Source organism: Emys orbicularis, chromosome 9, assembly GCF_028017835.1.
Source record: "Emys orbicularis isolate rEmyOrb1 chromosome 9, rEmyOrb1.hap1, whole genome shotgun sequence".
Taxonomy (NCBI): domain Eukaryota; kingdom Metazoa; phylum Chordata; order Testudines; family Emydidae; genus Emys; species Emys orbicularis.
Genome location: NC_088691.1, coordinates 79,186,257 through 79,212,272, shown reverse-complemented (window position 1 = coordinate 79,212,272; position 26,016 = coordinate 79,186,257). Strand labels below are relative to the sequence as shown.

Genomic DNA, 26,016 nt, shown 5'->3' with positions numbered 1-26,016 from the left:
TTTAATGTTAAATGCTCTTTATTATTGTCTGCAATCCTATTATTGCATAAGGGTCACATGTATCTTAAGTTTAATAAAGCTATCAAATTGGTAGACCAACCAAAAAGCCAAAAACACACACACACAAAAAATACTTGTTTTGATTTTTAAGCAACACCCTTTTGGAACTGTGAGCGTATGTGTTTCTGGTTTTGAATGGAAGCAGGAATGACTGACTGAATATACATTGTTAGATTACAATTTTGCACATGCGCAGATTTCAGAAAAAAGGGTTAACAAATGTAGATGTGCAGCAAATAGGTAAATTTGTCCTTCCTCAGCTAATTGCAGTTGAAGGATATTCTTTGTTCTTTTCAGGTTAAAACGCACCTCATTTTGCACAGATTTTGTGTAACAATCCAATTCCTTTTGAGTAAAGTTTTAAAAGCCCAGTTCCAAATCTTCTAGCTCCTTTAGGAGAGCAGCCTCTTTCTGAATTTTCTCCAACTAGAAAAAACAACAACACAAGATCATACATTTTGCTTATTACACAGGAGGTAAACAGCAATATTTAATGCAATAAATAATGTACATCATTGTTAATATGTAACTCTAATAGGAAAGAATAAGAGTGCAGTAATTTAACAGCAGCAGGCATAATAAAGACTCAAAATACAGAGGCTGATCTAGTACCACATTCTGTTTTAATGTTTAAATTATGCATGCAAATTGATAGTGTATAAAAATACTAATTTTTTAATTGAAGACTTCATATTATTGCTATTTTGGATCAGTCCATTACATACATTCTCCACACACCTTACAATACAATAATAATTCTTTCCACTTGTATAGCTCCTTATATCAGACATACAATCAATGTGTTTTACAAGTGTGAAAGTGCCACTGTCAACCTGAAATCTAGTGAATTTCCAAAAACGAGTTAAAGTAGGTTTAAGTACTACACTTGCCTCAGAGTCTCTCTGCCAATTTTTGTGGCTTTATAATCAGATTATCCTATTTCCCCACCCAGTTTTTCCTCTCCTTAGCACCATGTTAAAGACCCATATAAGCAACAGGGGAAATTAACAAACTACACAAGGGAGATTGAGCATAGTCAATTTCACTAAGTGCTATGAAATGCAAAATTGAAAAAAAATATAGAGAAAAATATTTTCCATCATCTCTCTGCTATGGTAATCTAAGCAGAGACTGTTGTTAATTGTGACTATACCACGGAAAGGGTTTCAAATAGACGTGATTTTTAAGTTGAAGGTGTCCCTTCAATGTAGCCTCACACAATGTAATCTTCATTTTAGAGATGAGGAAACTGAGAGACACAGGTTAAGATACTTGTTCAGGATCAGGAAGTTTGGGGCAGAGCTAGAGGCAGAACTCAATTTGTTCCAAGTATCACTTGACCACAAGACTCTCCTCTATATTCGTAAAGCTTTCTATGCTCCCTACTAGTCCACCCGGGGAGAAAGGATACAAAAGCCTATTCAAGAGGTATTCGGGTTTGGTGACACTACGGAGGAAATGCATGGAGAGATTCTGAGTATACTTCCCCCCTCCACTAGCAGCTTCTTGTATCTGCTAAAGGGGGAATTGTGTGAAAAAAGGGTCTGGCCTGCTTAAGGAGCGACAGAGTTGAGAAGTAGCCACAGACAGCATGCTGCCATCCAAAATTTGTGTAACTTATGATAGTAAAAGCAGCACAAGTTAGTGTTCTTCGTCAAGCATTAACCTAATCAAGTGGAGTGTGGGTAACGGCACAGATGGCTGCAGAGAACAAATGGCAACAAGAGTGCTGTGAGGGGGAGGGACATATAGCTACCAATGGTGACCGATTCCCTTGCTCCTGTGTGTGTTCTGTTGGCCATGCTCCCTAGTAGTTCCTCAGCACTGGTGGCCTTGCCTCTTTAGAGGTGAATTTGAGAAGAGAAGCTTTACCTTTTTTAATGCACGTTCTTTCACTTCATTTGATTTTGACATGGGAGAGAGACAGGGAGCCATACTCTTATAGGCATTTAACCAGAATTATATTTGAAATGTACTATGGATTAGCTTCTCCCACTGAAATAGCTTCTGCTGTTCACGGAGGTGGTTTTATTACGCCATCGGCATACAGCATCTTCACCAGATGCGCTGCATGGTACAGCTGCAGCGCGGTACATATAGACATGCCTTTAAGTGAATTGAAAAGAAGTATGATCCTGAATAAAAACACATGCCAGTTAGTAATACCTGGTTTTTCTCTAGCTGTTTTCCAGTAGCTGCTTGATCTTTCAGCTGCTCAATTGCTTTCAGTTTCTGTGAAAAACAGAAGTATGGGAGAGCCAAAAGAGGAACAGAAATTTTCAGTTTTCTGGGTTTACAGTTGATCAGCTTAACAGAGAAAGAGAAACTCTGATGGGGAGACTTAGCAATAGAAATACATCTACTTTTCATTTATATACCTAAAATCAGAATTTCACATCAACAGAATCCAAGATAACTTAACAACCTATCTTACTTTCTTCATGAATAGAACTGAGTAAGGAAACAACCATCTCTAGTACCTGAAGAGCAGGGCGGCCCGGGGGGGGGGGGGGGGCGCAAGTGGGGCAATTTGCCCCAGGCCCCCAGGAGAATATAGTATTCTATAGTATTGCAACTTTTTTTTATGGAAGGGGCCCCCGAAATTGCTTTGCCCCAGGCCCCCTGAATCCTCTGGGCGGCCCTGCTGAAGAGTTAGGAAGATTATTTTATGCATTTGAAATGTAAACACCATAAAAATCTGACCCTAAAGTAGTAACAATAACAATTTAAAAGTAGGATAATTTCTTGTATGGGGAAGCTACACCTAAGATTCAGAAAGGGAACTCCTCCATTGTAAATATCCCCCTTCTCCATACATCTTTCCTCAGCTTGGCTGAGCTTTAATCAAAGAGATGGATACGGAAAGAGGAAGCTAACTTGACTTGGAGAGGAAAATCTGTCTGTATTATGAACCAAAGAGAAGATGGCCTGCTGTGCAATGCAGAAATAGGAAAACTTCTCTAGCACTGGCCAAATGCAACTCTACCCTTGTTTGAAAGGTTTTAAATCAAAGAGGTCTGAAGCCTGACAGAGCTAAACAAGCAGTACACTTGGGTCCCTTTGTAGGTTTGGGGACTGAGAAGACAGACAGACTGACTTCCTTTGTCCTCTAGTGACTCTCTCTCTGCACACAGTTGATAGGATCTACAGAGATACATGTCCAACACTGCTCCATCAAAGGCAAGCTTTATACCTTCCTGGCAGTCCTGAGATATAAATAACACCAACCCTCTCTTCCCCCGACCTTAAGTCAGAACAGCCTTCCCAGATCCTAAATGAGACTAGGATTTGCAAAGCAAGGTTAGGAAGCTCACTTAGTTCCTTCACAAACATTGACCAGCTATACCATCTGCCCTTTTGAGGGGAGCCTTTGTCCAATACCCAGCAGTTCTTGAGAATGGAAGGTGGAAAAACTACTGCTGTTCTGAACAAGTCCCAATTTTCTTTACATGCTTAGACACTATACCGACAGCCCCAATGTTGTGCTACTTTACACTATGAGAAAGCAGAGAAGAGAAGTTGCCTGAGGTGTATGCTCTATGTACGCGCTACACCTCACTGCTATTAGTCATCTCCACAATCAGACTAGCCCGTCAGGACTTTCTACAAGAGGAAACTATTCTTCATTAGAAAAATCTCTCACCTTTTTCAAATTCTTTATTTTTTTGTCTACCTCAGGGTCTCCTGATGTCACAGAAGGCAGAGTGCTGCGTGGTACATCCTGTAATGCTGGAGATGGTGTTGATTCCTGGCTCCCATCAGTTTTGGCCTCCTGTAAGTTAATACACTTCATCTACTGTTCCTGCAAACCATTTAAACAACAGCTCTGTTGTTTTATAACATGGAAACCTAGAAAAGCTGTTGAATATTTCTCCCTTTCATTAGTCCTCTGGTGCTCTCTATTGTTTGTGAACAGTTTTCAGTTATATGTTATGTTATTTGAGACAGAGCTCCTACAGAAGATGTTAGCTATAATATTAGAGTTCTGATATACTGTGTCTTCATTCTTCCCACAGAGAGAGACGAGAAACATGCTTAATATAATGAAATTGGTAGAAATGAAACAACAAATATACATCCACAACTATTTCTTATAATAGCTAGTGGTCCATCCTCCCCACTACCAAGAAAACCAAAACCAGGTCTAATTTACTAAGAAAAAGTATTATACACTTTAGAAGGGTGTTTTAGTAATTGTGGAAATTGTAGAGATAACATCAAAAGCTGAAATCTGCCATCTAGCCATAGAACAAATACAATACAGGTAAGCTGCAAAAATACAAGCTTCTTTGCCAAAGTTTGATACTGCAGGACTAGTCAACACATTTGTAAAAGCTAATGTAATGTTACCCCAAGAGGGCTGATACTAGCAGTACCTGTTTAGCAGCTTTCTTGGCTTCGTGCTTCCTTTGATTTTTAAGTGCCATCTTAGATAATGGCTTATCACTATTTCCTGGTTGTGGTTTCATGTTCTGAGGTGGCTCCTCCTCATGCTAAGGGATACATAAGATTGGCATTTCTGAAATGTATGTGCCATACTTCAAAATATCCTACAAAAGGATAAAAATTCTAGAAAAATTTTCTACGTGTTAAAGTACCACAGTTTAAAAGGTGACCTGCAAAGGACAAAAAAAATGGGTTTATGCCCTTTCTGCTTCTTTTGATGGTTGAAGGCAGCCTGAAAAAAGTGTCACCCCTAAAAAGATTTTCCTTTGTTTTTTACACTAGCCTTTTAGGACTTGTCTGTCCTGTTTCTCCTAGAGGCATCTATAGATGGCTGGAAAAGTACTAAAGCAAGTACTAGGAATATAAAACCTGAACAATTGAGTGGGAAGGTGATTTTTAGTCAGACTGTTTAAAACTTTGCTTTTTGTTTACACCTATTTAACTCAAATGCCTGATGGATAGTTGGAAGCAAAGCACTTTGTTAACAATTTTACAGTCCTGCCCCTCCAGTTAAGGGATAAGAAAGCTCCCACGTCATTTCTTTAATCCTTCAAGCAAAAACAGGACAGACCGAATTTGATTTTCTTTTTACATCTTAAAGAAGCCAAGATAGGATGCTTTCCCTCCCTCCCCCCCACTGTTAATCTTAAGAAAACCCAAAACCAAACCATTAATATACTCCGTTATTTTCTTAAAAACTAGTTTTAGCAGGTCAGACACATTAAATGCTCAAATAGATTTAAATATGTTTTCCACCCACAACTCTGATTTTTCCTCCATACAAGCTGGCAGAATATAGTTCCCTGAATTCTGTTACAGAATGAATCTTTCTTGCTAACTCTGCTTATGTAGCACCTGTGAAGTCAGACCCTAGTAATAACTAACTGCTGATAGCCTGTGATGAGTCTATCACTCCTTGGAAGATAGAAGCCTCAAAATCAAAGCCTTCTAAAATAAATAAAAACAAAAACAAAAAACAGATCAAGGCTGTAATCGTTAATTACAGTTAGTATCTTCGCACACAAATCTACTTCTGAAAACTGAAAAAGAAAACAAAGCAAGGCTAAACAAACCAGTAGATCCACATAAGGAAAACAGTTAAGCTGCAGTGGACTTGCCAATAGTATCACTGGGTCACAAATGCCCAAAGTGTACTGAAGGAGGGCAAACAACCACTCAACTACTTCAGCACTGGCTCAAGCCTGGCCAAATCTGTGTTATGTCTGACTTTAGCATGTTGGTTCATGAAAACCAGCTGAACACACCACAACTGAAGTGACAGTTTACCCACCCACTCAGGCTCTTTGTTGTTCAACAGCAACAAGAGGAGGCAGCATTTGCAACTGTTTGTGCTGCTGGTCTAAGGGGCAGTTTTGTGCAGGGAAGAGGATTTCCCCCATAAAATTACAGCATTCCTAGCACATATTCCTGCAAACAGGGAGCAGAGGGGCAATCAGTGAAACAAGCCTGTTAAAAGGCAAACGCTTATTTCTTAAAATACAAACAAACAAACAACCCCAAGACTGGTGTCGTCATTCCCCAACCAATAAAGTATTTTGCAATCAAATTTCAAGTACAGATGAAATGATGGGCCAACATAATTGAGATGAAGTTTACTTACCAGCTTAGAACTGGTTATAGGCTTGTTTCTCAGAGCTGGTGGTCTATAAGCTTGGGCAACCTTCAGCTCAGCACTTGGCAGTTCACTTGGAACTGCCTGGTAAGTTACTGCTTTTGCTGGAAATGTTCCATCCAAAAATGGCTGCCAGGAAACTTGCCATATTTCTGCATTCGGTGGGACTTCACATTTGTGTAGAACAGAGCCAGTATAATGCCAGATCTTGTACCCATTACCAACTCGTAGTCTTGGAGCACAAGTAGCAGTTACAAAATGTTCCCCATCAGGGCACCAAGCAAAATATGTAGAATCTGATGCCAGTGGTTTGGAAATAAGTTTGTAGTTTTTTACATCCCATACTTCCATCTGTCCTCTGAGATTTCCAAATCCTGCTAGTACTAAGATATGTCCAGGAGAGCTGTAGTAGGCAGCATTACGAGGGCCAGTTCCAAAATCAAACAAAGGGTCACATTTCAGATTGAAAACAGTTGCCTTCGCAGGCATAAAACCATACACAGCACAAAACTCTGTGGAATTGGGATTCCATACTACATCATAAATGGGACCATTTTTTGCTAAAGAAAAAAAAATAACTAAGATTATGAAATCATATCATTTACATTTGTCTGGATAAAAAACAAAAAAACAAACAAAAAACATGATTACAAAGCTTTCCTGAAATCCAATCATTCGCAATTCCAGAAAAACTAATTTTTGGTAACTTGTTTTGGTGTTGGTAGAAATTAATATTGCAAACCAATGTCTTATGCTCAGTTTTATTTAGAGATTGCACCACATAACCCCCCACCAACTCTGAGTTACCTCTCCTTCTCTGGTCAGCATCACCACTTCTATAGAAAGAATAGTTTTTTGTGTGGAAAAATCCCCTTTTTGTCTCAATATTCAAGTATGATAGCTCAGAACCTTCCAAAACTAGTAGCAGTGGCCCACTAGAAACCTACAAATATCCTCTTTCACAGTTGTACAAAGCTCCTGTTTCTATGCCAACATAGTTGTGAAATATTGGACTTTAATTTGTCACTGGACTAGGAATAAGTATTGCTCAACCTGAACCTCTTATCAGAGGCATATTCTTTTAATGGAGTAAGTGGGCGTGCCATCTTGTTCAGGACACCCAAAACTGTGAGCCACTGCGTTACTCTTCTGCCTTAGCAAGAGGAGACACACTTTAAACCACAATATCAGTGAATATCCCTAATTCCTCATATAATGGTAATACATATATTTCACAGTGATATTAATCACCAGCGTATCACCAGCTTTCATAGAAGACCTTACTTGATACTTTTACAATACAGTAATACCATATACTATCAGTTGATTTAATTGCTTATTCTTTGGGGTTCAGACCCCTTCTTCTCCCCTATGGGTGTCTGGACCCTGATAATCACAAGGGAAGAACAGAAAACATTTTTGTGGCATATTTATTAAAAAATGGGGGCTGTCTGAAGCTGCTCAGGCACTTGGAACAATAGACTATGGGGAGATGGATTAGTGGCCAGAGTGCAAGTGAGGTGCTCAGTGATGAATGAAAAATGTGATTCATTACATAGTTGTAAAAATTATCACATGGTTATCACTGCCAAGTGGTATATATAGACATCTTTACTTATGTCTTGTACAACGTCAACTGCATTTCTAGTGCTTAAAGTAATGACTCTTAAAATAAAATGTTGACCCAGTATATCTAAAGAGCTTCAACCACTGATTCCTGTAGCTATTTTTTTTTTTTTTTTTTGGCACGCACACTGGAAATAGTTATTGCAGTTGCAGTAACCAATTTTATAAACAAAGCGAGTCATACTTCATTTTTCCCTCCAAAGAGAATACCCGCATTAAGGATTATTAACTACAAAGTTTCATTTAAAATAAAATATTTGAAATAAGGGGGCACATTAAGGCATCTGATATGTAAATGTCAGTTGGCAAAGAGGGTATTAAGAGACACAGGCACAAGCCCTAACTGGAATGGTGAAATTGACAAGAAAGGCTGGTAGGTTCCCTGCTGATTCACCCTGCTGTCACCCCAGGTTGGGGGCTCCTTCTGGGTGCAGAGCTCCCTCCTGGGAACGGGCAGCTGGGCTCCTAGCAGGGAGCCAAGAGCCATGGGGAGGGGGACAACTGGGTTCGCAGTGGGGAGCTATGCACGGACCTGAGAGCCTAAACTCTCAGCCCCCCACACTGCCTCTCAAGTTGGTGGAAGTTGCTCCTGGTTGCTGTACGCTGCTGTAAGTTGACCTAACATAGTTCGACTTAAGTTTGTAGTGTAGACAGGCCTTCAGGCTCCCAACACTCTTGACACACAACAGTCTTTAACAGTGCAAAACAAGCCTAACCACAGTTAAGGAAAGAAAGGGAAGAACACCATTACAGAGGAAATTTTAGGTATACAGATTAGCGGTTTTGGTATTGAACCAGGGCACTGGGATTAAACACCCCTATTTGTACAAAAAAAGTGTCAGTTTTAAATCTCTCAGTGTTGCCAACTCTCATGATCTTGTCATGAGTCTCATGATAATTATTGTTTTCCTTAAAGCCCCAGCTCCTGGGGTCAAGTGGTGGATATGTGATGATTTCAGCCTTCATTCTTAAAGAAAAAGTAAGTTTCTAGCCCCCATGGCTGTGGAGAAAGCTTCAAAATGCGACTCCAATGCACTCTAAAGGCTCAAAAAGCAGAAGGCAAATAAAAAGAACACTAAATCTATAATTTTTACATAATCTCATGATTTTTGGTGAGCCTGACTCATGATTTTTGAACTTTTGGGGCTGGCAATACTGTCTCATCCAAAAGTTTTAGTGATTTTTCCTCCAAAATAGTAAACCCTTTTGTTTTTCAATGCGTCTTTTCACTGTACATAGGGGATATGATTAGTTTGTATGTGTGCCTTTGTGGGGGGCGGGGCAGTGTAACAGTCTTATGCTTATTATGGAATGTCCTCGAAAAGAGGCGGGGATTCCTCATATGGGATGCTTTCATGCTTTGATTGAACTTCAGGATAGTAAATCATATGCCAACAAGCATGATGCAATTTAGCAGTTTTTCAAGTGTCAAGGAGTGGTAGTGGAATTTTAAGTGTTTTTATTTTGAATACTCCATCACTATTATTAAACAGAAAGGGGAGATGTCATAGAAACTCTACCATGTGAGGTAACAAAATTCACTACCTTAATATCTGTTTAGTGCAGAAACATATTTGAATGACAAACAGTAGTTCACAGTTTTCACCGAAACTGTAAGATATTTAGCATACATTAAGAACAATTCCCATTAACATATGACATAACACTATGTAAATGTCCAAAAGCCACTTACGTAGTTGTACAACAGCACTTTCTCCATTTGTTGCAATGTAGTGCAGGGTTTGTTCTCCATAATATGAAGCTCCTGTTTTATCAACTTCTGTACTAGCTATTACTAGCACAGCCGTAGCTATTAGGGTACAAAACATAATAAGATTCTTTTAAACATGCAAACCACCTAGTAATCCTGAGACTCTACATTTTAGTCTCCACTAACAGAAACTACCATATACACAGAGGAAGAATTTTAAGTTTGGCCAGTTGCGAAATCTATAGTTAAGATTATATGGACACTTTCTTTATAGATGCCTTATCACATGCTCAGAACTTTCTATCATCTCCTTTTCAATTAAAATTTTCCTTTCTTGATTTTTAAGCCAAAGATGATCTTTTTTCATTTAAGAGGATGGAGCAAGTGTGAGCAAAACCCATTCACTCATTTTGAACTATTTAAAGGTAAGGTTTTTTTTTAAGTGGTGTAAAGAGAATTTTTATACATGCATAACACTAACACTAACTATATTAAGCTTTCCACCTGACCAAGACTAACTGTAAACTAGCATCCAGGCCAGTTTACCAATAAAACAAAACAATTTTGCATATTAATAGCTTTTGTATGTATATCTATTTCACTTACGCACACACAAATAAGCAAATATACATGTATATAATATAAACATTGCCTTCTGTTCACATGTATATGTAATAATTGGTGGTTAGTATAAAAGTTTTACCAACATGACTTTGAAATGACCATCATTATTCATGAGTGGTAAAGCACAAAGTGAACTATGCAGCTCATCTCAAATGTGATGTGTTTTTATATAATTACATTTTGAAGTTTCCCAAATCTAAGTGTCTAAACACAGTGGAATTGTATACATTACATACGAAGGCACACACAATACATATTATGTATAAGATGAATTTTCCACATTATTAGGCAGTATCTGTGTTCATGGGACTAGAAGTATGTATTAGTAAAGTTTCATTAGTTATGTAAATGTGTGTCTGTGCTGTTTCAGTCTGTTGTTCTCTAGTTTTCTAGATTTTTGACTACACAAATGAGAGTGTACAGAATGTAGTGTTTTAATCCCACTTTATAAAATGTATGGAAATTATAAATAAACATATGCTCCATGTATACACTAAAAAGTCATGAAATGCATGTTCAGATTCTTGTAGTAACTTGAATTTGCTCACGTTACACATATATGGAATATTTCGGATTATTAGTTATTATGTTAAATATACAACTGAATACAATGGGCCAGCTTCTACTCTCAGATATTCACAGATGATTCCAACTGACTTCAATGGGAGTTGTGTGGACATAGGTAGGGCAAAATTAGGTCATAAAGAGTATGTGGAATGGTGCTTACCACACATTTTATGTAGCAATGCAAATGTATGTGGCATTTTACAAAAGAAGGTAAGGCATGTTCCTTGTCTCAAAGAGATTACAGTCTAAAGAACACATGACACCAGTTCAGGTACAGGAAGGATGATGAAGCAGGATTTCTGGATGAAATGGCTTTTAAAGAAGGACGTGAAAAAAGGAGAAAGTATTTTCTGTGTCAACAAGAATTAGGACATGGTGTGGTGGGATTTCCTTTGGAGGCTGGAGTTTAACTATAACCGATTTTCTAGTCCTACATAGATATACAGGGCAGCATGAAAGAGCATGCAAAGATGAGAATGGAAGAAGAAATTATAGGGTTCAGGCAAAAGAAAGGTATGCAAGGAGTTGAGGGAGCAAGATGATTAGGAGGAAATGAGAGCAGATACAGATGGGGGACGAGATCATGAAGGGCAATGTGGGCAAGTTATGAGAACTTTATTGTTTAAAATTATAACATTAATGTTGCATTAACACAAGTTTTTTGTCTTTGCATTTGACGAATACAAAAACAACAGTAAGCAAAATAACCAAATCTTGAGGTTAGTGAATAAAATATAAGAGATTAAATTAAATAGCTGCTGTACCTTTGTTATTCCAGAGCATTGTCGCCTTGTCAGCTTTAAAGAAACTTTTATTGGCCAATGCAGACTGAGGGCCACCAAAGTTAGGGTACTGATACAACCTTACAAACGAGGGTGCACCCTTGCTTCCAGGAACATAAACAGAAACCTAAATCAACACCATTATATTAAATTAGTGATACATTGTTCTTAGTAGCACAAAGACAGAGAAATACAATGATTTCTAAAGGAATTAAAGAAAACCAAAATAGATGAATTGTGAATAAACATTAAAGGTACCTTGCTTGGCTGTGGTCCTGGTGATAACACAAAATCATTAACTTTTTGCAAATGAAGTTTATTTGCAATAGTATCTGCAAAATCACAATTACGGTCAGGTTAATGACAAAACACTATTAACTCACACTACTTAATGTATTTTTATATTATACCATTTTATGAGTGTACCCCATTGATAATACACAAGGAACGATGTACTTAACCATAAAAAGATTCTTTACTTGGCAAAAGCAGCATGATAACCATCTTTGATTATGTATTCTCTCAGACTTGAAGTTTTGGCTAGATTTATTTCTCTTTATGATCACAGGTATGACAATTATAGGGTGTGAAATGTCTCCAACAAACTTTGAACCCACTTGAACCAGCCTTGGGTTTAAAACATTCTACAAACCTTGGAGAAGTTCACACAGCAAGAAAGTCTTTGAACCCGCATGAACATACTTCATGTTCTACAATCAAAGCAAGTGGCAGAGCCCCCCACCTTAACTACGCTGTCTTCAGAGGAAGTGGGGCCACTTCCCACACATCCTGCTCCACTCTGTACAGGCTCCCGTCCTTGGATCTTTGTGGATGGGACACAGGTGATTGCTCCCCACACCAGGCTCTCTGAAAGGCCTGCTGTGAATTGATCACTCTCCTACACATAAGAGTTTTCTTTGGAAGTGAATCCTGCACTCGGTGCCAGTTCCCGCACAATACGGCAGTGGGAAAACAGTCTCATTTGAGCAGCTATCAGAATGAGCTTAGTGGCAGAAGTGACAAATGACCCCAACACCTTAGTAGATACACCTCATATTTCCCTACCAAATGATAGGGGAGTTCCTTAGCTACCACACTACGGATTATGGAGAGCTTCTGCCCAAGCTAGGTCTGGAAGCCATTGCCTTGTTCCTGCTACTATAGCTTTTGGGAGGGGTGAGGTGGCACCTAACATCCCTTTGACCACCCTGACTGATTTGTGGGGTGAGTGGATTGCCAATACCATAAAACCTGTGTGTGGGGAGGGGGGGAAGGAGTATGTAGGAGAAAGAAAGGAACACCTGGCACCCTCCTTAGGGAGTGGCCAATAGGCAGCACAGCAGGAGAAGTGGCCATGCTATCATGGAATTCTCTCTTGGCAGCTGAGGCTTAATTAATGTAGGTTTTCTAGCCCTCTCAAACAAACTTCAAGATTCAGTTCATGAACCACCATTGCTATGTAAACCCAGCAGGATTTACACAGACTAATAATAATCAATGTTAAATAAAAAGCTTAAAGGGTGTCTGCTCTCATAGCAGTCTCATCTCTCCATCTACAACAGATCAGAAATGGGAAAGAACAAGAGCACCATGTAGGAAACCCCACCTGATGAGAATACAGATTTTTTCCAGCATAACCCCTGAACACCTCCCCTTTGATAAGCATTATGGAAGGTTTCTTCCACCTGGGAAGAATGGTGAAAAGTCTCCTCCCAGAACAACATCTATGTTATTCTGTAAACCAGTCACCAAATTATAGGGGAGGGACTTTCACCCTAATCTTCCTCCTCCAACAAGCATGGAGCCAGAGACATCCCATGTCTCTATATCTCCAAGTTCCACTAGTTTTCAGAAGAAACTGCCCCCGAATCCTAAAGCCATGTCTCCCGTAAGGCAGTGTGTTACACCATTAGCCCCCAAACAACTTTTGTGTCATCTACGTTTTTTCTTTTTCTCTGAATTCCTCCTTTCTACTTTCACTGTTCTCTTTTTGTCTCTTTCCCTGGAGTTCCTTTTGTTCTCTTCCATTTTCAACATTCTGTATCTCCAAACTCTCCTGGGTTCCTTCCCTCTGCCTCAGCTTGTTCTCTTTACTTCCCAAATACCTTTGGTTAATGCTGAACTACTCTGGAAAATATCCTGGCTCCATAGTAACGGTGTTGCCATAAGCATCAATCTTCTTGTGGCTCTTTAGAAACCGAAAGAGATAAGCTCAGCACAACCCACAGAAGAAATCATGGGTCAAATTCTATACTGACACACATCCTTAGAACTTCACTGGGCATAGATCAATGCAGAATTGGCCCTCTGTATCTAAAATGGGGAACTATCTCACGTTACAGAGGGGCAGTTGAGAAGTAGAAAACAAAAAATGTCAATGTGCTGAAAATGCGCTAGGACTTCATAAGACCTTATTTATTCTGGGTACCAAAATAAAAGAGGATTTAAGCAAGATTTCAGATAAAGCCAACAACATGAAAAAAATCAGAAAAATGCGGAAAGGGTGAAGATAGGCAAAAGAGAGACATATCTAGAATGCAATGAAGCCAAATCTTAGAAATGTTTGCATACCAAAGTTGTTGTTTTCAAAGAAGTGCACTTCATTATTTACGATCCTAGCAGATATACTTTCGTCGTCTGCCCAGCAAGGACACCTAAGATTTAAAAAAAAAAAAATGACAATATAAAAACTGAAGTAGGCAACATTTACTATCGCAATATTTAAAAACTACATTTCATAACTTAAGTTTAGACCAATGCTCACAAAGAGATTCAACAATACAAGTTTATATGAGGTTAGTGGTAAAAATATCATACAACCAGTAACTAATGGTACTATTTCCCCACAGTTGTACAAAATGGTAGTGGATTTACTATGTTACAAACTGACTACACATGTGTACAAAGATACTAGTATAGATACTTTCAGTTTGTAACAGAAAGTATTTTGAGAACCAACACAATATTAAAATCAGACTTTCAAAATTAGGTTTTGAAAACTACATTTCTCTACAGATAATTAATACTTGAAAATATTATTTACCAATTCTGCATCTTTTTCTGGATGAAAGACTTTAAACACTTCCCAGTTTTTACATCATAAAGTTGTAGGTTGGGCATGCCTGCTGCGCCATCTTTAGCAGCTGTAATAAAAAACATAGGTTTGCAGTCGTGGCCCCAGGAATAAGTTTAGGTCTGCTTCACTCACCATCCTATTCCACCCCAACAATGGCCTTTCATAATCCTGCAAAGGGCTGGACACCCTTATGAATGTGCAAGCACTTTGCAATATCAAGTCCTAAATTTGGCAGATTCTGACAGTATAAGGCTTTCACCTACTCCTTCATTGGACCAGCTATTTATTCTGTGCAACCACATATCTACTCTCTCTTTAAATATGGTAGCTATGCTCCTCCAGTTTACTGGATTTACCTTGCACAAGTGAAGCATCCAGCATTCTTCAATGCTGTGATACTCCTGATCAGTGCCTTGTAGTTAATTATCCAAGTTCATGTTTTGTTATTTGCTAAGATGTTCAAGTGACTATGTCACTTCCTTTCAATTTATCAGCAAACCAGGAGTTAGATTTACTGAATGAATTAATTTTTTATTGTATTAGCCATCTGCAACATTAAAAAGTATTTACTGCAGAGATGACTTTCTGTTATCAGCAACGGTTCCTGATTCTTCCTCCTAATTTCCAGTCTCTAAACTATTTTTCCATGGCTTCATTCTGTGGTTCCTTTAGCTTCCTAGGATGCCATGAGCAACATTAACAGTCTCCCCCACCATAGCCTCTAGCAGGTTTCCCCACAGAAGGTAGCTCATCAATCGTAAAAGAAGAAGATGATTTTTTTTATATATCTAAAATTGTTACCATAGTAGTAAATGATTTGACCATTAATACTACTACTTTGCACTTGAATTGCACTTTACCTGTTAACAGTGCAACTCAAACACTAACCAAATTAATTTTCGTATCCAGGAGGTAGCGAGGTGCTACTATTAAAATACAGTACTACTCTACAGACTAAATAGCCTCTACTTACTAATCAGATCACCTCCCTGTGTGCATTCAGACTCCCATCCACGGACTTGAGTAACTAAAGTAACTTTTCACTCCTGTTAGCCCTGCAGAGCCAATATAGCTGAGAAAAAATGAAGGGGAGCGCATTGCAGCTCACGCATCAACAGAACAGATAACTGGGTTCCAGTCAATTAACAACATTGGCAGAATAGGTGCACAGGTGACACTTAGGGCATAATTTGAAGACTATTTGGGTGCATAAGTGTATTTAAGGAACTAATTTGGATTGCACAACCTTTATGCGCAAAAAAGCATGAACCCAGCATGACTCTCAGAGTTCAGTTTTCCAGACTAGTTTTGGTGGTTAGGTTCCCCCCCCAACCATGTCTGATATGGAAATCATTATGGGTCAATAAACATGAACCCTCACAATGCCATTTTTAAAGAGTCCATTTTCAGAGTAGAGTCAGGTTTAAGCGACTTCCCTAAGGCAATACAGGAAGTCAACAGGAAAGCCCAAACTGACTAGAACTCTGAAGTTCCTGGTTTCTCCTCCCTACACTATGAGACAAGGGCACAGGAATAGAGTCACTAACCCTAGGAAAGGTTGGGGTTTTTATAAAAAAGAGCTCGGAAAATCTACCATGTGGGCAAACAACTGAAAGTAAATGTTCCAAGTCCTCTAAGATTTGTTCCCACATGACCACATCCACCCCCATCATCCATCACCTTTGCTTTCATAGCCATAAACTGCAAACTCTCCATGGACTCATTTCACTCATTATCTATAATACACCTATTGACCTGGCTATTCACAACAGTCTTTTAACCTTGGCCTTACTGTTCCCTCCCTGTGACTCTCCACAGTTGGGACCCACTCTGATTTGTTCTGCCACCTAGAACCTCACCCAGCCACTCTTTAAACTCCCATGTTAAAGTCTCAGTTTCTCTTCAGCTTATGATGAACTCTTTCCATAAAGTATCTTATTTGCATGGTTATAAGCTGGTTTGAACTGTATTCTAGTATGTCCATGCATATTCTGGGAGGCATGGATCAGCGCTCACGTCTTACTCCCAGTCAGTACCTGGCCGGGAAACCTAATGACTCAACCAGCGGACCAAATTCAGTGATGAATCCTAGTCATGTGCCACCTGATGCACTTTGCACATACACTAAGATGACACATATTCTCCATGTAGTATTCAGTAATTTTTTTAAAACATAGCATTTGCTCAATAGATCATACCACTAGTCCAGTGGCCCATACTCGATGCTTCAGTAGGCATCTTTCCACTTGACCATGCACCTGTACATGGAGGAAACAGTTTCCCCCCCATGACGTCTACGGCAAATTGTTATACAAATCAAAGCAAATCAAGTAATGGCAAGTCTTCATGTTGAATTGAGTTGGTGCATAATTCTCTCATGTATTTTTACAGATGGTAAAATACTCACTTGTGTAGGCCTGCCACGTTGCCAGGACATTATTCTTAGGCGAGAATTCAAGGCAAACTGCCTTTGGGAGATCAAAAGAGTGCAGTAATTCAGTGCTGGCAACATTCACAATATTTACTCTGGAACCAAGAGAGGTCATTTCAACAAAGCTTGATTAGCCTGGTTAATCAATAGCCAATGTCATTTCACATATGTTTGGCTGTTCTAGATGTCTTCCACATTTGGCTGATGTAACTAAATACAGGAGGGTTTTTTCCTTTTGTTAAATGTTGATTAAAACACATTTTAAGACCACATATCCAATCATACCAAAAAGTAAATTAGTAAGTAAAAATCTCAGATCAAAAACATGTTACATACTTGGTCTGCAAAAAATTACATTCCAGCTAAAAAAAAACTGCCACAAAAAACCTCTTACCTATGTTTCTGTAACATTAAAGTTGAGTTACAGATAGACAATAGCAAGGAAGAATAGAGTTAAATCTGTAAGATACTGCATTTAATTTTTTTTGTCCAGAGAACATGTACATCACAGTAAAAAAATAACTATAGCAAGGTGAGATAACAGCCCTGACACTGTACGTTTGTGGAAACTAAAGGTTGATGGTGACCTGCATCATGTGGAATCCAAAGAACAATATACAAATAGAATCACACCCTATCCAACCCACTGCTAGACTCCAGCGACTGGAGTAGGACCTTGCTCCCACTGGTTACATTAACTGTCCCCTTCCCAGTGACGGGACCTTTCCAGCTGTCTGAAACAAAATTCATAGCACAGTGATGAAAAACCTCAAAATTTTGAGGAACAAAACTGAGCAGAGAACAAAACATTCATTAGCATTAACAGACATTTTGTATTCTCTACTAGCCAGGTAATGAGTAAACAGAGCATTAAGAATCTTAAAACCTCAAAACAGGTTCTTATCTCCTCTTTCCAATCACTATCAATAGACCATTATTGCAGAAAGGAATGTTTCTGAGGCACGATTCTTCATAGGAGGGTCTGAATCCGTGTAGTCTATAAATAAGGGGGCTTGATCCTGTAAGGACCTCAGAATCCTCATTTTCCACTGATTTCACTGGGAACTTAGGGAATTCAGTACCTAACAGCATCTGGCCTAAAGTGCCAACTTCTTTTTAAACTACCTCGTATTGTACTGAAAATTCCACATTTGGTGGACAATCAAGTAGTTCCAAGCATTCTGAGCACCCAGAATATTTTCAAAATAGTAAGACCATATACAATCATTTCCTTCTCTTGTTTTTAAAGAATTTAGCCTAGAAATCATGCTGCAACCCTATTATGCTGAAGGTCTTGGGATGAGTCCCAGAACTGGGAATTGGATATTTTTTTAACTGGGCAATGTGAACAGAAATGATATCACCCCCTAATAAAAGGGCATCCAGATTCCATGGTGCCCTATACATGTATGAAATCAATAATAAATAATTCATATACTAATTTAAAACAAAACCTACCAGTGCAACTGGAGTACAAAAAGTGCCTTTATAGTGTTTTCATTTATACCATTTATGCACATTCTACAATACACCTCTACCCGATATAACGCGACCCGATAGAACACGAATTCGGATATAACGCGGTAAAGCAGTGCTCCGGGGGGGCGGGGCTGCGCACGCCGGCAGATCAAAGCAAGTTTGATATAACACAGTTTCACCTATAACGCAGTAAGATTTTTTGGCTCCCGAGGACAACGTTATATCAGGGTAGAGGTGTGTATATATATATACAGATCTCATAACATCAATTAAAGGAAATCATTCGTAATAAAAGAAACACTGACTTTTCTCCATTGCACCATGCAAAGAGAGTACCATCCTTACTGAAAGCAAAAACTTTGCAGTTTTTCCCGAAGTCCCTAAAAAAACATAACAAATACACATGAACAGTCAAATATATCACACAAAAGAGGTTTCTCATAAAACAAGATGAAAAGCAATGTTACAACCAGTTTCCACGCTGCTCATAGAAATTACTGGGGAGTATTTATGTTATAATAGAGATAACAGAATCTGTCTGTGTAATTATACTTACATGCTCTGGTGGGGCAATAGTCAACTACCAAATACAAATATTATTGGGGTGTATACAAATGTAAAGCCCTCAAATACACCAATTTTCTAAGTTATTAACTTAGATTAAAATTAATTCATTATCAGATATTGGCACTCACTTTATGATTTTTTATTCCAAATGAAAACTCTAGATGTATATTAAATATTTAGAAAAACTGTTTTATTTTCTGCAGAAGATGCAATATTTAGAACAAAAGTACCTTTGCAATGTTGTATTCTCAGTAAAACTAGGTGGTCCAGTCACCATGTAGAATCCTTCAGATCCTCGCACTAGAAAAGAAAAAAGTTAAATAAACTATTGTTCACTTTAAATTGGAAAAAGGTCTGGAGCTAGCTAACTTATCAATGTTGAGGCTGATATTCCTTTTTTTATGGATCTTAGAGTAGTAGCCAAAATGAGGATTATATTGGAAACTTAATATTGTAAAACTATTCTATGTCAAATAGTTTTCTTTTGATTATATAACAAAGCTTGACAACAAAATCTCTTTGCTTATTGTAGCGGGGTGGCTACCCGCTCCAGCCCTGACAGGGTTAAAACTAGCCCAGGGAGAGGGCTGGAGGGCTGGGAGAACAGCCCAGGCTGAGTGGGAAGCAGGCTCAGCAGGGGCCACGCCCCAATCAGGGCCCAGCTGGCCCTATAAAGGCTTGAGCCTGGAGCTCAAGAAGACACACTCTCTCTGCATTCAGAGAGAGAAGGGCCTGGCTGCAGGGAGCTAGAGACAGGGTACCTGAGTGGAGCAGGGCTGGAGAAAGGCAGAGAAGCTGGGGAGCTCCAGCCTGGAAAGCCCCAGGCTGCGGCCTACCATAAGGCCAACAGGTACTGGGGGTTGCAGAGGGCAGCCCGGGGTAGGCAAAGGCAGCAGGTCCAAACCCAACTTTGCCAGTGATGAGTAGGCTGATACTGCAGTCTGCCCCAGGGCGTGGGGGGCTAGATGATGACTGGCAGTAGCCTTATACTGAGGCGAGGTGGGGATAGTGGGTGGGGGTTTCCCGGGGAGGGGAGACCATGAAAGAAAGGGGTTACTGTCAGAGGGCAGCACCCCAGCTAACAGGACACCGGAGTCCAGGGAGGGACACGGGGGCCAAGCGGTAGTGGATCACCAGCCTGCAGAAGGCGCTCCAGGCTGAAAATCGAGCTAATTCCCCAAGGACAACCAGCAGGGGGCGCCGCACTTATTAATGAAAAGATCAAGCATGCCAAAAATCTACTTCTGTACAAGAAACAGAACAAAAATGAACTGGAAACTATTCTTATCTACAAGAGAAGGGAAATGTTCTTACATGAGGCCTGATCCTTCAAGGGGCTGAGTGCCCTCAACTCCCATCAATCTTCCAGGAAGCACTTAACACTGGGTTCATGACTCTCAATTAACACAAGAGTATCACAATAACATACCTTTACAATGGTATTGAAAATGCTGTCCAAATATTCCACAAAGAGAGTATTAAAAGACAAAATGCATGAAGGGCATTTGCTGAATAAAGATGGTGTCAGCAAAAAAAGTCAGGATGACATGAGACAAGATTTGGTCCACTGTGAAATCTGAGTTTGAAAACTAAACTCTAAACAAAGCAAATATGAAATAAACATTGGTAGAAAATGGAATATGAATTCTGCAATGTGCTGTCTTGTTTCAGCTATTATAGCCTGTCAATAAAGTTGGACAGACATCCAGATTCATTCCCAAACTATCCATTAGGAAGGACTTTGTAGTGAATGAAAAAAAAAAAAAAAATTCAGATTAGCTGACTTTCCAAAATCATTCCAAATTTGTTACTGAAGTCACAAAACAAATGTAAATGCATAAGCATTAGTTAAATATTATGTGTTTTCATAGGATATTAAAGATAGCAGGGGCGGCAGGTTTGTATAATTTTTGGTGGTGCCCAGAATGGGTCTAAGTTCACCCCCCCGCTCACCTGCCTTGTAAGCCAATATATATTTTATTAAATAATGTAAAATGGACTGGAAACAGTAAGCATTTAACAGTTTCCCTTATTGCACAATATTACTATCGTAAGAAAAAATTATTTAACCAAGAATATCAACGTTATTAATATTCTTTTAAATACGGAAACAACCAAGCACTCTTTGATCAATAACCCTCAAAAGCAAATACTTTCTAAAATTAAAACAAATATAGCCCCTTCTTTTGCGATGATAAAGAATTTGTTGCTGGGATAAAATGAAGCTACAACGCTCCGGCACCACAAGATTACAAGGGTCAATTAAAAGTGGAAAGTCAGAAGCAGCACTCACCTGCTTCAATATATTATATTTTGTTGTACCTGTTGTGATGAAGTGGGAATGTTCTTAATGTTTTCCTCTGAATACTGTATGGGTGCCTCAGTTTCCCCTGCAAGGTGCCAACGGAAGGTGTTGGAGAACAAAGAGATCAGATGGCCTCCTTGACCGGAAAAGAGACAAAGGCCAGAGGAGAGGCTGGAGGGAGTGTCAGTTTGGAGCTGGCTGGGGAGACGGGGAGAGGCCCAGAACTTGGGTCTGGGCTCTCCACCACCCCCCAAGATGGACCTGACTGAGGGGTCCTGTTTTCTGTACCTACAAGCTCTGTTTTAGACTGTGTTCCTACCATTTACCTGAAGCAGAATTGCAAGGGATATAATTTAGAAAAGAATTTAGATCTATAAATTTAAAACTTTTAGTCTAGACTTTGCAAATTACAACTGGACTGGTCTACAATGAACAAGTACTATATAAGCTTAAAAAATATAAAAAGAATAATTAAAACATATACAGCACATCCAGACCTCTTCTAACTACATTCCCTTGAAAAGTTCTTTTCATCTGTTTAAACATTATTTATCTTTTGCAAATGGTTTGTCCCTTTTCAAGTATAGATTATTTCAGATAATAGACTTTATAGTCTAGCACAGTTTGCAAATTACTACAAGATCAAATCATTGCCTGAGCTATAATGTATAAAAGGCTTATCATGCCCTTCATAAAAATACCTAGAACTACACTACACTGCAAGCCGTATCTTTGTGAACTTCCAAGTTGAAAATAATAAAAAGAATAGCAATTTTCCTCTTGTGGAGATTGAGAGAGCTAGGACAAATATTATCACAACTCCTTTTTAAAAAAATTACTATATATTGATGATAATAATTGAATGTATTCCGAGGAAAAAATAAGAATGTTACTTAATTTTTTAATTCTAAAGGTTAAAGATTAATCAAAAAGCAAAGATATTGCCTTAGTATATTCACATGAGTTGGCTACAACAGAATGAACAAAAATGACAAGTTTTGTGTTGCTTTTTAATAGGTATCAAAACAAAATTGACTATAGGTTATCTGATAAGAGGTCCAATCCTTCTAGCTCTCCATCCACCAAACCTCACTGATTTCAATGGGAGGTCCACATGCAGATGGGTCTGAAAAAAATATACACAGTAATATCTCTCAAAAGTTGGGAATAAAAAATAATTTGTCTATGTCAGGTTCTCTCATCAAATTCTAACATAAAAAGTCAAACCTGACCCTGTTCTAAAGGGGAAATTGATAGGAACAAAAGGAACCCTAATACATAATGTTATTAGTCCTTTACTAGATGGATTTTGTAGAATTGTCAATAATAATGAAGTCAGAAGGGGAGCCGCATAATGATCTCCTACCTCTGTGCAGCCAGTGGCCTGTGCTCCCCAATGCCATGCTGGAGCCTCCACTTTTATTTGACAACATTTGCAGAATTTTAAAATATTGTGCCAGAATTTTTAATTTTTTTGCGCAGAATGCCCTCAGGAGTAGATATTCAAAAAGTGATTCACGAGCCCCACACACATTACTATGCACCAATGTACATTAGCAATTTGCACAATCCACTTCCTTGGCCTTACTCTCAGAAAGAGTGAAGCACCTGTGATAGGAGTGCTCCCTGTGCAACTTGACAGTGTAGAGACCACAGGCAGTAGTGAACAGTGCAAGAGACAGAGCTGACAAGGGGGAAGAAAAATTTGAACAGTTGAAATCCCCATTATATCCAAGCAGCCAGGAGCAAGAAGAGACTCCTCACTTCCAGAGGTGAGGAACAGAAGGAAAAACGCATTCCCTCCTTTCCAGGTAGCCTGGAGAGGTGGGAAAGAGAAAGACACAAGATACGGTATTGAATGGAGTCTGAGCATACCACAAAATCCAGTATAGACAGTACTTACATGAGGCACCTTTTATTTAACGATTTCAAAACACTTTACAAACAACAAATGTAGACTCTCTGCATCTCAATGAGTTAGGAAAATATTTTCCATTTACAGATAGAAAAATTGAGGCATAGGGAAGTTACGTGACTTGGCTATGGTCACAAAGAGTCAGTATCAGAAATGGGAATAGAAACTAGATCTCGTGACTCCCCTAGACAGTATTCTAATCAATAGACCAGAGGTGGCCAACCTGTGGCTCCGGAGACATGTGCGGCTCTTCAGAAGTTAATATGCAGCTCCTTGCATAGGTGCTGACTCCGGGGCTGGAGCTACAGACGCCAACTTTCCAATCTGCCGGGGGCTGCTCACTGCTCAACCCCTGGCTCTGCCCCAGGTCCTGACCCCACTCCACCCCTTCCCTCAAGGCTCCTGCCCCTTTTCCAGAGCCTACAATGCCCTCGCTCCTCTTCCTTCCCCCCCCCCCCAGCCTCCTGCACATTGTGAAACAGCTGATTGTGGCAAGTGGGAGGCATGGGGAGGGAGAGGGAGGCGCTGATCGGTGGGGCTGCTGGCCGGCGGGAGGCACTGGGGGCGGATGCTGACTTATTACTATGACTCTTTGGCAATGTACACTGGTAAATTCTGGCTCCTTCTCAGGCTCAGGTTGGCCACCCCAGCACTAGACCATGCTGCTTTCCTCTTAAAAATGCTCTTTATAACACTAATATTTAACGTGGGGGATCCGCTGAGAAACATTCTTGAACTAGCAGAGTACCATATTCTGCACCTGCCAGTGTTCACAAATAGCCTGATGTAGAAAATAGTATAGCCGTCCAGTTCTGAGGTAACAATAAATGAATCACTGGGCAGGTCTACGTCCAAACGTAAAGATCAAAATGTTCTGGCTAAGAATTCATTATGAAACGCCGTCCTAGCCATTGCAGCTTGCTGGTCAATAAGCAGCAGCAGCGAGTCCAACAGAACCCCAAGGTTACAAACCTGATTAACAAGCACTTATCAAGCTCCTTCAGCTGAAGGAACAACTATCATTATCATCAATTCCTCCAGCAGAGTAGTCTAGGGTTACCATATTTTAATAAAACAAAAAGGAGGACACTCCACGGGGCCCCGGCCCGCCCCAACTCCGCCCCCAGCCCCAGCCCAACTCCGCCCCTTCCCGAAAGTCCCCGCCCCAACTCCGCCCCCTCCCCTGAATGCTCCGCCCCTGCTCCTCCCCCTCCCCTGCTTCCCACGAATCAAATGTTCGCGGGAAGCCTGAAACAGGGAGGCAGCAGGTAAGCTGGGGCTGGGGCGGGCGCGAGGAGGTGCGGTCCAGTCCGTTCCCCCCGGCCGAGCGGCTCCCTCCGGCAGCCAGCCGGCCCCAGCCAAGAGGCTCTGGCCCCAGCGTCTCCGGCCCGGCTTGGCTCGGGCCCTGGGGCGCCAGCCCTAGTTCCGGCCGAGCGCGCCGGCCCCGGCCGAGCACCCCCAGCCCTAGCGACTCCAGCTCGGCTCAGGCCCCAGGGCACCAGCCCCGGCTGAGCAGCTCCGGCTGGCGGCCGAGCACCCCCAGCCCTGGTCCCAGCGGCCCCGGCCCAGCAGCTCGGGCCCGGCCCCGGCAGCTCGGGCCCCAGCAGCTCCGGCTCCGGCCCCAGCCCAGACCCAAGGCCCCTCCCTATTTTCCCAGACATGTCTGGCTTTTTGGCAATTCCCCCCGGACGGGGATCTGAGGACCAAAAAGCCAGACGTGTCCGGGAAAATCCAGACGTATGGTAACCCTAGAGTAGTCCACTCCATCAGCATAATCTCAGTTTTAGCAGAGAATGAAATGCAGATACAGAGCTGGCTGTCATCCCAATACTGGAGACACCACAACACATACCTCCTTACTATTTCCCCTAGCAGCCTCACATATATAATGAAAATGAGGGCAACACACTAGAATGCTCTGGCATGCCATACATGAAGGCCTGGGGACAGATAGTGAATCACCCAGTATTACGCTCTGTATCCTATCAAAAAGAATTGAAAGGAATTTAGCTATTTCAGAACTCCATACACTCCAACTAATAATTACAGCCACATTCGCAATACCACTCAAGGTAAATAGTATCAAAAGCAATCCCAGATCTAACAAAGTAACATGGGCAAACTCCAGGTCTATGTAATGTTGAATACTGATGTAGCGGCACCAAGTTAACACTGTCACAGCCCCTCAAACAGCAAAACTGCTCAGACGCATCACCACATGCGAACGGCACGTGTCACGCTGAACCCAAGACGCTGCCTTGCCACGCGACCGCGGGGTGGGGTCTCCCTGGCAGGGCAGCTTGCAGTGACACGGCCCCCCTCCCTGTGTACTGATGTGCCAGGCTGAAATGGAGTGTGACGCTCCACGGGGCACAAGGCAGAGACTCAACGGCACCAAACGCAAACTGGCCATCGCAGCCCACGCTGGGGAAGCGGGCAGGGGACACGAGGTTGGGGAGGGGCCAATGGCAACCAACGAAGCAAGGCCTGGGGGAGGGAAGGAACCGGGAAGCAGGGGCCAGAGCGGCAGGGAGACGATGGCCAGGTTGGGGAGCGTGACGGTGACGGTACAGAGTGGGAACAGGGCGGCGGGGCAGGGTTTGGCAGCGCAGCATGACCGGGAAGTTCCCCGCAAGGGGAGCGGAGCAGGCGCTGCTTCTCCGAGCGACACCTGCCCCCATACCGCTGACCTTAGCAATTGGCACAGAACCCACCTGCCAAAAGCGGCGTGGAAGGCGCCATGTTGGGTCGGACGCAGAACTTCTCTTTCCGGGTCAAAGGTCACCAGCAAAGA

The 26,016-nt window shown here is 40.8% G+C and overlaps 1 protein-coding gene across 1 annotated transcript; it reads right to left on the bottom strand.

The window, feature by feature from the left end:
- Positions 1-51: 51 nt before the first annotated feature.
- Positions 52-26,016, bottom strand: EIF2A (eukaryotic translation initiation factor 2A). Its single transcript, XM_065410539.1, has 14 exons — positions 25,937-26,016; positions 19,233-19,302; positions 18,741-18,815; positions 16,933-17,051; positions 14,493-14,592; positions 14,021-14,103; positions 11,708-11,781; positions 11,432-11,576; positions 9,459-9,575; positions 6,128-6,699; positions 4,437-4,553; positions 3,704-3,832; positions 2,227-2,292; positions 52-486 (listed from the first exon to the last, which is right to left on the bottom strand). Exons 1-14 carry the CDS (start codon positions 25,962-25,964, stop codon positions 421-423), a joined length of 1,761 nt encoding a protein of 586 aa, XP_065266611.1. The 5' UTR covers positions 25,965-26,016; the 3' UTR covers positions 52-420.